Source organism: Garra rufa, chromosome 3 (assembly GCF_049309525.1).
Source record: "Garra rufa chromosome 3, GarRuf1.0, whole genome shotgun sequence".
Classification (NCBI taxonomy): Eukaryota; Metazoa; Chordata; class Actinopteri; order Cypriniformes; family Cyprinidae; genus Garra; species Garra rufa.
The window spans coordinates 3,257,226-3,272,753 of record NC_133363.1 but is presented as its reverse complement, the minus strand read 5'-3'; the positions used below and the strand labels follow the sequence as shown (position 1 = coordinate 3,272,753).

Sequence of the window (15,528 nt, the reverse complement as noted above, 5' to 3'; positions counted from 1 at the left end):
TTATGTTTTTAACTTTTTGCATTTTAAAAATAATAAATAGCATTACATTTAGTCAAATATACTATCACAGTGTTGTTATTGTTAATTACACTTGAGGTCAAACGTTTACACCCCCTTTCAGAATCTGCAAAATGTTAATTATTTGACCAAAATAAGAGGGGTCATATAAAATGCATGTTATATCTGAATACGATATTTCACATAAAAGATGTTTACATAGAGTCCACAAGAGAAATTAATTGAATTTAGTTAAATTTAAAAAAAAATGACCCTGTTCAAAAGTTTACATACAGTTGATTCTTAGTACTGTGTTGTTACCTGAATGATCCACACAGCTGTGGTTTTTTTGTCTTCAGAAAAATTCTTCAGGTCTCACAAATTCTTTGGTTTTCCAGCTTTTTTGTGTATTTAAACCCTTTCCAACAATGACTGTATGATTTTGAGATCCATCTTTTCACACTGAGGACAACTGAGGGACTCATATGCAACTATTACAGAAGGTTCAAACACTCACTGATGCTCCAGAAGTAAACGAGAGCCGAGGGTGAAAACTTTTGAACAAAATGGAGATGTGTACATTTTTCTTATTTTGCCTAAATATAATATTTTTTCATTTAGTACTGCCCTTCAGAGGCTACAGAAGACAGTAACATGTTTCCTAGAAGAAAAAATAAGTTCAAAAAATTATTTGCATTATTTTTCCTTCTGGAGCATCGGTGAGAGTTTGAACCTTCTGTAATAGTTGCATATGAGTCCCTCAGTTGTCCTCAGTGTGAAAAGATGGATCTCAAAATCATGCAGTCATTGATGGAAAGAGTTCAAATACACAAAAAACAACATGAACAACAATCACTAAAGAAAAATCACAGCTGTGGATCATTCAGGTAACAACACAGTTTTGAGAATCAAGGGGGTGTAAACTTTTGAATGGGGTAATTTTTAGTAAATTCAGCTATTATTTTCTCTTGTACATTATATGTAATCATCTTTTATGTGAAATGTCATATTCAGGTCCGCACTAAACAAACAATAGCATGCATTTTGTATGATCCCTCTTATTTTGGTAAAATAATTCATATTCTGCAGATACTGAAAGAGGGATGTAAACTTTTGACCTCAACTGTAATGATGCATGGTGCATGGTCAGCTAAATAAAATAGGATGAATTTGACTAACTAAAATGACTAAAACTGAAATAAAAATAATAAAAACAATCTCACAACTAATTCTAATTCTAACAAAATTCTAATAAATGCTCTAATATTATATAAATAATACTCAAACAACACTGGCATGTCATCCAATTAAATGCATACAGTATTGTCAATACATAGTGCAGACATTATAATAGTTGTTAGTATGCTATTCTGAACACTTAGTCTCAGACAGCACAGCTAGGGAGCATTCACACAGCGCCTGAAGCATAATGCATGCAAAAATCATACCAGCAGGATTAAATATGCATTGCAAATCAGATTGGCCAGCTTTTACGCAACTTCTGAGAATCTGGGTGCCCAGGGTTTTAGCAATTCACTAGCAAACAAAGTTTTGTTTACAGTGCAGTGGACTGCAATAACGAGCTTGTCTGAGGAAGATCCTGTCTCTGAGTTTGACAGAGTTTCCCAGGTTCATGACCTTGAAGAGTTTTAGGTCTGTATGAGGCACTATTGAGGACTACACCTTTTTTTTACCAATTAATTTTAGGGCCTTATTAATTTTGTTTGTGATTATAGCTACTGGATGAAATCATAGCATGGTTAACAAAGTTAGTAAAAAGTCCACTCCCTTAGCATATAAAAACTGTTATTAGACACTAACACGCGTCACAAAGACTCGCTCAGAAAATCATAACTAGAGAAATCATATTACAGGTATCTCCATAACTTCTCTTCACAATTGTAAAACTCTAGTATTTCCAGGTTTTTCATGATTATGGAAACCTTGCCTCAAGCACAACTTTATATTTCACCTTCTTGCAAATTCACATCAGGACTTAAACTGACAGACTATTAGAGAACACTGCTTCTGAGACAGATGGAAATAAAAATTGTCATTATTTCCTAGGCATATTACGAATTCTTACATAGCTCTTTGCCTTACAAATTCTCACAAACTCTATTCAAATTTCCCTATAAACTCTTAATAAACTTGTAAATAAAAACACACCACAAAAACAACTTATGTGCTATTGTTGCAGTATATTTACAGACATTGCTATTGAGCTCACTGGAGGAAAAGATTATCAGTTGGTTTTTGTTTTTAATTAAAATAATGATAATAAAAAATATAAATATTACATCGAAAAAACTTAGAAATGTTGCCTTGCCAACTAACTGAATTAAAAAAGGTTTAAAAATGACTAAAACTAAAACTTAAATAAAAAATAAACTAAATATGCTGTATTAAAAAAATTACAAAAGCACATAAAATTACCAAAACAAACAGAAAATGTAGAAATAAAACCTAATTTATTCATTAATCAGTACTGCAATAGCATATAAGCGACCCAGGACCACAAAAGCAGTCATAAGGGTCAATTTTTCAAAATTAAGATGTATATGTAATCTGAAAGCTAAATAAATAAGCTTTCTATTGAATCTATTGATGTATGGTTTGTTAGGATAGGACAATATTTGGACGAAATACAGCTTTTTGAATATCTGGAATCTGAGCATGCAAAAATCGAAATATTGAGAAAATCACCTTTAAAGTTGTCCAAATGAAGTTCTTAGCAATGCATATTACTAATCAAAAATTTATGGTAGTAAATTTACTAAATATCTTCATGGAACATGATCTTTATGTAATATCCTTATGATTTTTGTAATAAAAGAAATATCAATAATTTTGACCCATACAATTTATTTATGACTATTGCTACAAATATACCCATGCTACTTATGACTGGTTTGGTGGTCCAGGGTCACATATGGTAAATAATACTAAAAGTAACACAGTTTTCATTGAATATGTCTGTTTCAATTGCTGAAACAAAGCTGTCTTGATTAAAGACTTTTTGGCATTTTTCAACCTGAATCTTAGTGGTCACTATGAGATGTTGTTGTAATGTTTTGTTTTTCCTAACACAGCTCTTTGTTGTAATGAAAAGAGCTGCAAAAGTTCACTGTGAAGGCAATCATATATGATTAGAAATGACCTGAGAGTAAGAAAACAGTGACAAAGAATTCATTTTCATATCTGTGATAAAGTATCATTACAACAGATTCGCTGGCGTTTGTCTGCTCACCTTCTCACTGCTGCTCTTCAGATTGAAGGCTGAAATATCTTCCACTGGATCCAGCGCAGATGTCTGCCATTATTAAAAATTCAAGAACACTCCTCGTCAAACACAGTCCAGCAGAAACCTCTCTACATGACCTCAATAACATCATTAATCTCTAATGTCTTTGACAGGCTCTCTGTTGGTCTAGAAGATCTGAACAGTAATGAATGTCTCTCTTTATGGCTGTGGATCCCCCTTCGTGTTTTGTGCTTGTTGTTGGAGCCATTGCAACAAAGCTACTTTTAAGAGCCATCTGCAGAGAGACATCTGCTGGGCGGGAATGAGGCATGGATCATTACCGCACATCTGGACACAGGGACTTTATAAAGGTCTGATGAAGACAAGGACAGACCGCAGAGAGCCGGACTTTAGAGGTGCCTTGATACAAGGGCTTCAGTCCAACGTCAGTAGAAATGTAGCAGATATCAGACATGTTTTAGAGATCCAACATTATTACAACACATTAAATTCATGCAAGTTTTGAGTCATGAAATCCCTTGTGAAAAAGATTTCCACTTCAGTATACTTACATTAAAACAGTACTTAAGTTATTACAAAAATAAATGTACTTAAGTGTGAATTGAATGCTTTAGGATGCTTACATTTGCATGTTAATTACAATGAAATGAAAAAGTTTTGTTTAAATTTATATTAAATGCAATTAGCTGAATTTTAAAGCACTTTTTTTAACCCACTTAAATATGACTTAAGTACATCTTAACTTTGAAATATGGTTAAAGTACTGCTGAATGTACTGACAAGCATTTATGATATAACTAAAATATACTTTCTATTGAAACTTGTATTTACACATTTGTAACTATCACGTTGCAATTTTGTACATTTAAAATCAAATACTTTAGTAATCATCCTAAATTAGAAATCATTTAAAAGGTTAAATTCACCCTTCTCCTCCTAGTGGCAGGTGTCAAGTGTCATTTAATTAATATTTTAGCATCAGAACTTTTCTAATCTTGGCAAAAGTAAAGTAACATTTATTTGTGATATCAACTTCGCAACAATTTAATTAGACAAATGAATTTAATTTTATTATAAATATTTATTTTACATAAAATAAAATATTTTTAGTACAGCACATTTTCTTTCCAGTAAACTTAAACTTTTATAACTTCTTTAATGCTTCAGCAATAATCTGCTGATTGTCTTCTTTAAAAAGAAACCATCCTAGTTAAGCAGTTGAAGCTTGACAAAACATGAATAAATCTTAATGATTTAAAATGTACTTGAAAAAAATTTAACATTATTACAAAACGCATTTTTTAAAAGTGTATTTAAGTGTGTTAAGAAACAATCATAAAAGTGCCTTTCTTTAAATCACTTAAGTGGCCTTTTATTTAATTTATATTATATTATCTGCAAGGCCAGTTCTTAAGTATACATAAGTGTATTAACATTATTACAAAGTGCACTTTTTAGAAGTGTACTTAAGTGTGTTAAGAAACAGTCATGAATTTGTCTCTCATTAAATCATCAACGGGGAAATCGCGTGGCGGCGGGACGTGCTTTTACATCAATGAAAGGTGGTGTACAGATGTAACAGTTTTAAAAAAGATGTGCTGTTCTGATCTAGAAGCGCTCTTCATTAACTGTAAGCCGTTCTACTCGCCGCGAGAGTTTTGAGCCTGACTTTGCAGAAACTCGCTGATCAGATCACCGCGACGGAACAACAACACCCGGACTCTGTTTTAATCATTCTTGGGGATTTTAACAAAGCAAATCTCTCCCGTGAACTGCCAAAACACAGTCAACATATTACATGTCCAACCAGAGACAGTAATATATTGGACCACTGTTACACCACAATAAGGAATGCATATCACTCTGTCCCACGGGCAGCTTTGGGACTCTCTGATCACTGCCTGGTTCAATCTTATACCAACATACAGGCAAAAACTTAAATCTGCTAAACCTGTAGCAAAGTCTGTGAAGAGATGGATCAACGAAACAGAGCAGGTTTTACAAGCCTGTTTCGAATGTACTGATTGGAGTGTTTTCGAAGCTGCTGCTACCGATCTGGATGAGCTTTATTACTTCATATATCAGTTTCTGTGAGGATACGTGCATTCCTACCAGGACTCGTTTAACTTTCAACAATGACAAACCATGGTTCACTGCAAAACTCAGACAGCTTCGTCACGCCAAAGAGGATGCTTACAGGAAAGGGGACAGTGTCTTGTATAAGCAGGCCAAATACACACTGGAAAAGGAGATCAAAGTGGCAAAGAAGAATTATTCCGAAAGGATAAGGAATCAATTCTCTTCCAGTGACTCTTCATCAGTGTGGGACAGCCTGAAAGCCATCACTAACTACAAGACACCATCCCCCTGCATGGTAGAGAACCAGCAACTGGCAGACGATCTGAACGAGTTCTATAGCAGGTTTGAAAAAACTCCATTCACAAATCCAACAACAGCCCTAACAACACCGCTCTCCCCCACTCCGACAATCCACTTCAGTGAAAGAGATGTTCGCCAGGTCTTCAGACAGAACAAAAGAAGGAAGGCACCAGGCCCTGATGGTGTGACACCAGCCTGTCTGAAAACCTGTGCTGACCAGCTGGCCCCCATTTTCTCACTAATCTTCAATTGGTCTCTGGAGATGTGTGAAGTACCGAACTGCCTCAAACGTTCGACAATCATTCCCATTCCAAAGAAACCCAAAATAACAGGACTCAACGACTACAGACCTGTGGCGCTAACATCTGTCGTCATGAAGTCGTTTGAAAAACTGGTTTTGGCTCATCTGAAGGACATCACCGGACCCTTACTGGACCCCCTGCAGTTTGCTTATCGAGCAAACAGGTCTGTAGATGATGCAGTGAACATGGGTTTACACTTCACCCTGCAGCATCTGGATAAATCAGGGACTTACGCGAGGATCCTGTTTGTAGACTTCAGTTCGGCCTTCAACACCATCATCCCAAACCTCCTCCTTCCCAAACTATCTCAGCTCTCCGTGCCCACGTCAGTCTGTCAGTGGATCAACAGCTTCCTGACAGACAAACCGCAGCTAGTGAGGCTGGGAAAATTCTCATCCAGCACCCGGACTATCAGCACTGGCGCCCCTCAGGGTTGTGTTCTCTCCCCACTGCTCTTCTCCCTGTATACGAATGACTGTACCTCTAAAGACCCCTCTGTCAAGCTCCTGAAGATCGCAGATGACACCACACTCATCGGCCTCATTCAAGACGGTGACGAGTCTGCTTACAGACAGGAGGTTAAAGAGCTGGCTGTCTGGTGCAGTCATAACAACCTGGAGCTCAACACGGTCAAGACTGTGGAGATGATTATTGACTTCAGGAGAAACCCCCCTGCTCTCCCACCACTCACCATCATGAACAGCACTGTAAACACAGTGGAGTCATTCAGGTTCCTTGGCAATACCATCTCACAGGACCTGAAGTGGGATGTTCACATAGACTCCATTGTGAAAAAGACCCAGCAGAGGCTGTACTTCCTCCGCCAGCTGAGGAAGCTCAACCTGCCACAGGAACTGCTGAAACAGTTTTACTCTGCCATCATTGAATCCGTCCTCTGCACTTCAATTACTGTCTGGTTTAGCTCAGCTACCAATTCTGATCTTAGAAGACTACGTCGCATAGTCCGGACTGCTGAACGAATCATTGGTACAACCCTTCCTACCCTTCAAGATCTCTACTTATCCAGAGTGCACAAAAGGGCTGGCAAAATCACTCTGGACCCCTCACATCCAGCACACTCGCTCTTTGAACTGCTTCCATCTGGTCGGCGCTACAGAGCACTGAGCACCAAGACGACCAGACACCGGAACAGTTTTTTTCTCCAGGCAATCCATCTCATGAACACTTGTCAGTAAACGTGGAACATGCAGCACTATTATACACTTATTAATCCATTCAGTATTTATTAATACCTACTCACATCCAAATTTGCACCTAATATACCTGTACCTAGTAATGGCATACTCTGTATATTGTGTTTTTGCTATTTTGCACTTTGCACTTTGTCTTGTGTATTTGTATATTGTTCTTTTTTATAATCTATGTCTTGTCTGTCACTGTCACTCTATTGCACAGTGGAGCTGCTGTCACTAAAACAAATTCCTAGTATGTGTAAACATACCTGGCAATAAAGCTCATTCTGATTCTGATTCTGATATTATCTGCAAGGACAGTTTAAAAAAAAAAAACACACTTTTAAGATCAGAAGTACACTACAAGTGCACACTACATACAATTAAGCACACTTCTTTTTCACAAGTGACGTTTTCATTCAACAGAGCATTTTATTAGACAAAAAATTCATTTATTTTTATATTGTTTTTTTAAAAAGAGACCTAAGATCTAAGTTTAGCAGTTGAAGCATGACATAACATTAATACAACTTAATAATTTAAAATGTACTTTAAAGTAAAACTTACTTTAACATTATTGCAAAATGCACTTTTAAAAGTGTACTTAAGTTTGTTAAGAAACAATCATGTAAGTGTCTCTCATTAAGTCACTTAAGTGGCCTTTTATTTCATTAATATTATATTATCTGCAAGGACATTTTTTGAAAAATATACTTTTAAGATCTGAAGTACTGTACACTACAAGTGCACATTTAATACAATTAAGCACACTTCTTTTTCAGAAGGGATGTTTTATTTTATTGAAGTCATATTTTCGGTTTGTTTTTCCTGAAGAACTTTAGTAGATATTTAGACTAAAACCCACACAACTTTCAAACCTTGAGGAACAAGAAAGAGTTTTCTAGAATGTACAATTTGTTAACCATAAAACACATCAGACACACACACACACACACACACACACACACACACACACACACACACACACACACACACACACACACACGAGACGTCTCCATCTAACCTGTAGCGGTTTGTATGTAAAGCAGGATTCGGGGTAGGGATGAAGGGGTTGCTCTGAGCGCTTCAGCGGTAGCAGGGCTATAGGAGGTTTCTACAAGCACAACACAGAAGGTTAGCAAGCCAGCATCACCCTGTGCCAGTATATCAGCTTAAACACATTTCATCCTGAGAGACGAGTCATTAAAACATCTAATATGTAAACCAGAAGTGGTGTTATTAAAAAAAAAAAAAAAAAAGGCCTCTGGGTAAATTAAACTAAAGTGGAGGACGAGGCTAGGGACATTGACAGCAAAACAGTTGAACTTTGGAGAGCCATAACAGGAGCGTCACTTATTTAATCGCATTTGATTGCATTTGTAAATGTGTTTAAGTTGACTTACTGGCAAATCTTAAGGCTAAGCCGAGCTGAATGAGGGATGCTGGGAGCGGAGATAAGAGGGCCGAACAGAAGTTACCTGACACTTTGGCACAGGGACGCATTTTAAAGTCGTCCTATATTTCTCTATGACAGGAGGTGAATCAAAACTATACAGAGAGTCAGACTGAGAGACAGACAGACAGACAGACAGACAGACAGACAGACAAACAGACAGACAGAGAGATGAGGCGCAGAGCGAGAGACAGATGCAAAGCGCTCCAGTGCTGTCTGGCTGAGCACTAAACAGTTACAAAAGTGGTTAGTTAGTATTAGTGCTGGGCGATATAGTAAAGATTCACAATATGTTCATAGGGATTATGCTGACAACATCAAATCAAGCAACACCATGATTTTTATATACTTCATATTTGGTCATTAGGTTTCTCAAATGTTTCTAATAGTCTTTCTGATTTTGACTCTTTGATTCAATTGATTCAAAACTTATTCAATGACTGTGTTACTGAAATCTCTGCATGGCATATTTGTAGGTAACTATTTACAGGTAAATATAACTGTTTATTACTACATTTGTGAAAAAGAAGTGCACTTTACTATACTGAATTTGAACTTGTAGTTTACTTCAAATCTTAGTAGTGTATTTTAATAGTTAATAGTATATTAAGTGTGATTGCAGATGATACAATGTTAATGAAATGAATGACCACTTAAGTGACTTAAAGACACTTTTATGATTTTTTTCTTAACACACTTAAATACACTTTAAAAAGACCACTTTAAATAATGCGAAAGTAAGTTTTACTTTAAAGTACATTTTAAATCATGTTTTAAAGAAACATTTTAATGTGTTGACTAACATACTAAAGTACATGTAAAGTACCTGATTATTATTTTAAGTTATGGTTAAGTTAATATATTTTAAATGCACTGAATTGCAAATTCATCATTATAAAAGTGTAATAACAAATATACTTAAATGCATGACATACACGTTTCAATAGTAATTACATTGAAGTATATTTTAGTTTATCATAAATGCTTGTCGGTACATTCAGCAGTATTTAAACCATATTCAAAGACAATGTATATATGTGACCATGGCCCACAAAACCAGTCATAAGGGTCCATTTTTTGAAATTGAGATTTATACATCATCTGAAAGCTGAATAAATAAGCTTTCTATTGATATATGGTTTGTTATTGGACAATATGTGGCTAAGATACAACTATTTAAAAATCTGGAATCTGAGGTTGCAAAAAAAAAATCTAAATACTGAGAAAATCACCTTAAAAGTTGTCCAAATGAAGTTCTTAGCAATGCATATTACCAATCAAAAATTAAGTTTTGATATATTTATGGTTGTTAATTTACAAAATATCTTCATGGAACATAATCTTTACTTAGTATCCTTATGAGTTTTGGCATAAAAGAAAAATCAATCATTTTGACCCATAAAATGTATTTTTGGTTATTGCTACAAATATACCTGTGCTACTTAAGACTGGATTTGTGGTCCAGGGTCACATATAAGATGTACTTAAGTCCCACTTAAGTGGCTCATAAAGCACTCAAGTTTAGCAAAAAGTTCAGCTAATTGCATGCAATATAAATTAAAATGTATATTATTTTCAAAGTGCGTATAATAAAGTGCACTTTTTTTTCTTTTTTTTTTTACAAATGCATTGTTATATTGGTGCATTTAAACAAATTAAATACATTAAATTCATTGTTGTTCTTTAGCAAACAAAAAAGTATTTCTAACTAGATTTTCACTGTATTTTCCCTTTTGCATGAAATCAATCAGTTTTCATTTATTTTTTTAAAATACACAAGTGTTTCTTATAAATTTTGATATTGGTATCTGCTACTAAAATTTTGGTATTGTCACAACCCTCCTCAAGACAATTTAAGCTATATCGCCCAGCAATAGTTAGTATGCATGCATCAGTTGTAAATATGTTATAAACATCCACACAGGATCAGTAGGCGTTTGTATTTTGTGATACTGACTCTGTCTTTGTGAACGATGCTCTGCACCAGGAACAACACGGGGTTTGCAGCGTTACGGATGGCCTCCACCGCCTGCTCATGACTGGCATCACGTAGATCCACTCCGCCCACCTGACAAACACACACACACACACACACACACACACACACACGGCTCGAGGTCATTACTGTACTCTTTGAGCAGATGCGCAGCCCAAATCCTGCCAAAAGGATGCCGCTCTGTTTACCTACTTAAATGCTATATATTTATACCTATGAAAATGAAGACAGCAAGAAGAAAATTGTGCTAACTGTGCCGTGTAGACAGCTTTATTGAATGTAAAAGTTTTGGTCTGTTGTAACAATGTGAGCAACATTGCAACTTGATGCATTTATAGAATTCAACGTTTGGAGCAAAATATATGTTTTGTAAATGATATTTACTATTGCACCATGATACATGAACTGAAATGCAACCTCATGAACACTTACTTGAAATGCTCTATATCTTGGTCCACAGAAATCACGCTTCTCATGTGAGGTACACAGGTTTGTGGGACTAGTATAATGCTAAACTAACAATGCAATACCCTAATAAGCACAAAAAATACATTGTACATGGAAATAATGGGTGAAGCACTGCCTTTTTATAACTGAAATAGGCATGTTATCATTTCCATTTTCATATTTAGACTTAAGTACTCAATCAAATTTAAGCAAATGCAATTTTTTTTAATTTTCACTTATTCTCCATCTTGGATGTTATTTTGGTCTCCTGAACTTGTGTAATGTAACAGTAGGTCAAATATCTTATGTCTTAGACTTAGATTACATACTTTCAGAATTTCTTTTTTAAATAAAATATTTCAAAATAGCAAAGTAACTACAATTAATTTTGTAACTCCAGAAGTTTCAAGAACTGCTTGCTTTCTGTTAGAGTTAGGGTGTAAGTTATGGCTAGGTTACAGTATTTATAACTAACTGCATATAAAAACAGTAGTCTACAAGTGTGTTTGTGTGTATACCTCTAAAATCCTGTCTCCTGTCTTTAGTGTGCCGTTGCATCCCGCTGGACTGTCCTCCAGGATGTGTTTAATAAAGATGCCCCGCATCACTTCCCCGTTGCTAAGGCGACTGCCCATGCCCCGCCCACCAACGATGCTGATGCCCAGTGATTTCCCAGCTTCCCTGTGCAACTCCACTCTGAGCAAACACACAGAAAAACATTCAATTAACATCCAGTAACATCAATTTGCCAGTTTGTCAAATTAATCAATATATTTTCATGACTTTTTCAATATTGTTCCAGTTATCCTCATTAATTAGTTGTCAAACTAATTTTTTAGGTCAATAGATGATGCAGGTCAAATTTAAAAGAATATGAGTGTATCATTTCTATTATAAAGCAATTACTGACCTCCTTTTACCAGTACTCTTTATGGTACTGTTTATGCACAATAAATACATTAATTCGGTGCAATTTTCAGAATACCACTTGAATTTGCTTCATCGTCAGAATACCACCTTCTGACTGAACGGCATCAAACTTTGTAAACCTTAAATATATTTTTCCAAAATTTGTTACCAGAGATACAAATTCAGTGCCATGTGAGATTTGACCATTACATGTAAAGTGTAAGTTCAATAACTTCGGTCTGGCATGACTTAAAAATCCAATATTTGATCCAATACTGAGCCAATTTATGAAAATATAAAGTGCTATCTGATTTTTTCGGTCAACATTGTTGCTTTTTTTAATCGTTTTCTTCTTTAAATTGATGGGTACCACAGTATTCTGTATTTAGAATGCAGTTTTACATTTGGCCCAAGTTAGATTTAGTTTTTTTAAAATGATTTTTTTATTTAATTCATTTATGTCTGGCCAAATATTTCTTCTTCAAATATATGCTAAATATATATTGTAAACCTTGCAGATTAATGATATATATAATATATAATATATTTTGTTTAAACCTTCTAATGGCAACATACATTTAAAAATGTACTTAAAGGAGCAGGAAAATACATTTCCAATCTTAAAATACATATTGGGCAAATGCAAAATGCATGTGACTCTACATAGGTTTGGAGAATAGATGGATAGATATTATATATAAACAATATTTTTTGTTTCAATATGCCAAACAGTTTATAACATACACCATATTTTAACAAAAATATGAAATCTTTGTCAAATGTAAAGCCCAAATTTAAACTCACGGTGGCGCTAGAGGGTTCGAGTGAGAGAGCCCAAATTTGATCAGATTGATGTTGAGACCTTTCCTAATGAACGCACCAAATTTGGTTCCAATGGTTTAAAGGGCTGCCAGGGTCCCAGAGGAACAATAATAAGAATACCAACAGAAACCTGTATCTAATGCATATCCTTTCCTAATAGATATGTCCATCTTTTTCACTCTGTTCTCACCTTCTTGGCAGATTCCAGCTGTTGGAAGCTGCTGTCTGTCGTTCACTTTCCTGTCCTTCTCCATCTTCTCTCTCTGGAAGATCTGAGACCGTCTGACTAAACACACAAACACAAAGCTCTCATTTTACAGCTCTCTGAGTCAATGAGAGCTGACAGGATGAAGTGTGAGCGGAGTACGTACTGTTGATTGCCATTTTTGCCATCAGAGAGATCATCACACTGGAGCTGCTGGCTTGCCCTGTATTCCTCTAAATATTCTGCAGGAACATACGTGATTCTGCACACACACAATCACATTGTTCATAAGCTTCTGATGATATTTGACTCATCAGACCTGTCATCAACACTGCCGGAACCAAACTTCAAAGGAATCTTCCAAATTAAGCCAAATCAACAGCATTTGTGACACAGAAAATAGTTTCCACTTGTTTTTCAGTTTTAAAAGTGAGTCAATCAACATAATGTAACAAATGCATTAAGCTTGTTTTTTCAGCATTATGGGTAATGTGATATATTCTGCCTATCTCTGCCCAAGGTGAAATGATTAATCAATCAAGATTGTCAACAACAGCCGGTGTTAGTAAACCAATGTCCCACAACAAGACATTTTTCGTTTTCTTTTGCATTAGATCTAAAAATTCAAACCAAGAAATCTGACTCAACAGCGAGCCTGATAATGTAGCTTGAATTTTCATGTTTCCGGATCAGGAATCAACACAGAAATCGTTTATTTGCTTCACCAGTTGATTGTAAGTGAAGATGACAGATCTAATGGAGGAAAATCAAACCTTGTTTGGAACAATTCATGCATGCAGGCGGAGAGATCAAGACAATAGGAGTCACGGCACATCGATGTAAATCAAATATTCATTATACACACGTTCAGTGGAAACGCTTTGTTAATGAATGAGAATCGATGGCTGGGAATCAAATCATTGACATGAGAGAGAGAGAGATGTTAGTCAAAGATGAACAACACAATACACTCGATGTTAGGAGGAAACGACGGCCTGGAATGTTAACGATGAACGACAGCCTCTTGAAAACACGAATGCATGTTACCAAGGAAACAACGACCTGCTCAAACGCTGCTTGATGAGGAAACGCAGCATCCTTGAGTTGGACTGGAATGTGAGTGTTTAACATTAGTAGGGTCAAACCTACTATGCAGTACAAATACAATTTGCATTAAAATATTGGTTGAAATACCTCAATTGAAACTGAGTACGGTCCTATCCTAGCTTTATGTGAAGATAAAACTAGAAGTAAGCCACTTGTAGGTTCTCGAAAAGTAATCACTCTGGCAACAATCAATATTTTTGCAATTCTGTGGCGTCGACCTCACAAACCCCAGTTTAAGTGAACACAAGGTGATTTTTAAATAATTCACGACTTTAGCGTGCATAAATGTTACCTTTCTGCCATGCCCACTCACTTCTAAAAATGAAAACCCAGCAATTTATTGAGAAATATTGCAAATTTCTTAATTTATATAAATTTCTCTGTTAAATGTTCTGAAGAAAACATATCTTTTGCAATATGTTCTTTTCCCACAAATTAAGTCATATTTTTTTATTGTAAATCATATTTCAACATGTTTGTCTTTTGGAATACATCTTTTAATGCAGCATCACCAAATATGAGTTTTTTTTTCCCTGTAAACTTATAAAACCAACCTCATCACCTAGATGTCAGCTAGCTGTTTTTCAGTACAAGAACAAGAACAAATGTGTCTAGTGTGAATGGTTCCTAAGACATCATGTACATTTTTTGCAACTGTGAGATAATAAAGTAATAAAGTTATGTTTCTGAGCTTGACTAGAGCATATACAGTATCCAAAGGGTTATACTTTTATGATCATAATATTTTCATAGAAATACACTACCATCCAAAGATGTTTTTAAAAGAAGTCTCTTCTGCTCATCAAGGCCACGTATATATATGATCAAAAATTCAGTAAAAACAGTAAATCTGTGAAATATTATCACAGAATAAATAATTATAATGATATATTTTAACATTTTAAAATACATTTTAAATATTTTAAAAACTAATTTATACTTAAATTTTCAGCTTCCATAATATGATCAAAATTTTTATGTCCAGCTTAATATTTTAATAATAATAGTTTAAATTTAACAGTGAAATATTATTCCTATTTATGTGCATTTTTTTTGTAACATTATAAATGTCTTTACTGTCATTTTCAAGATTAATTGTGATTAATCGCATCCAAAATAAAAGTTTTTGTGTACATAATATGTGTGTGTACTGTGTATTTTTATTATGTATATATAAATACACACACATGCATGCATACATTAAAAAAAATATGTTATTCTATGTTATATTTTGTTATATATTAAATATCTTTATATATAATATCAATTATAGGAATATAAATATATATGTAAATACATATTTTCAAAATTTTTTTTTTTTATATTTACAGTATTTGTGTGTCTTTATATGGACATAATAAATATACAAAGTACACACACATATATAAACAAAAACTTTTATTTTGGTTGCAATTAGTTGTGATTAATTGCGATTAATTGCAATTAATCGTTG

The 15,528-nt window shown here is 34.8% G+C and overlaps 1 protein-coding gene across 2 annotated transcripts in view; it reads right to left on the bottom strand.

Moving 5' to 3' along the window:
- The window catches only part of LOC141330822 (multiple PDZ domain protein), a 92,308-nt gene that overhangs the window by 27,316 nt on the left and 49,464 nt on the right, over positions 1-15,528 (bottom strand). For both annotated transcript variants that reach the window (XM_073835583.1, XM_073835584.1), the window contains exons 21-25: positions 13,135-13,230; positions 12,954-13,049; positions 11,551-11,728; positions 10,547-10,657; positions 3,248-3,310 (exon numbers count right to left, since the gene is read on the bottom strand). In XM_073835583.1, the coding sequence (XP_073691684.1) occupies positions 3,248-3,310; positions 10,547-10,657; positions 11,551-11,728; positions 12,954-13,049; positions 13,135-13,230 (544 nt within the window). The remainder of the gene's footprint in view (positions 1-3,247; positions 3,311-10,546; positions 10,658-11,550; positions 11,729-12,953; positions 13,050-13,134; positions 13,231-15,528) is intronic.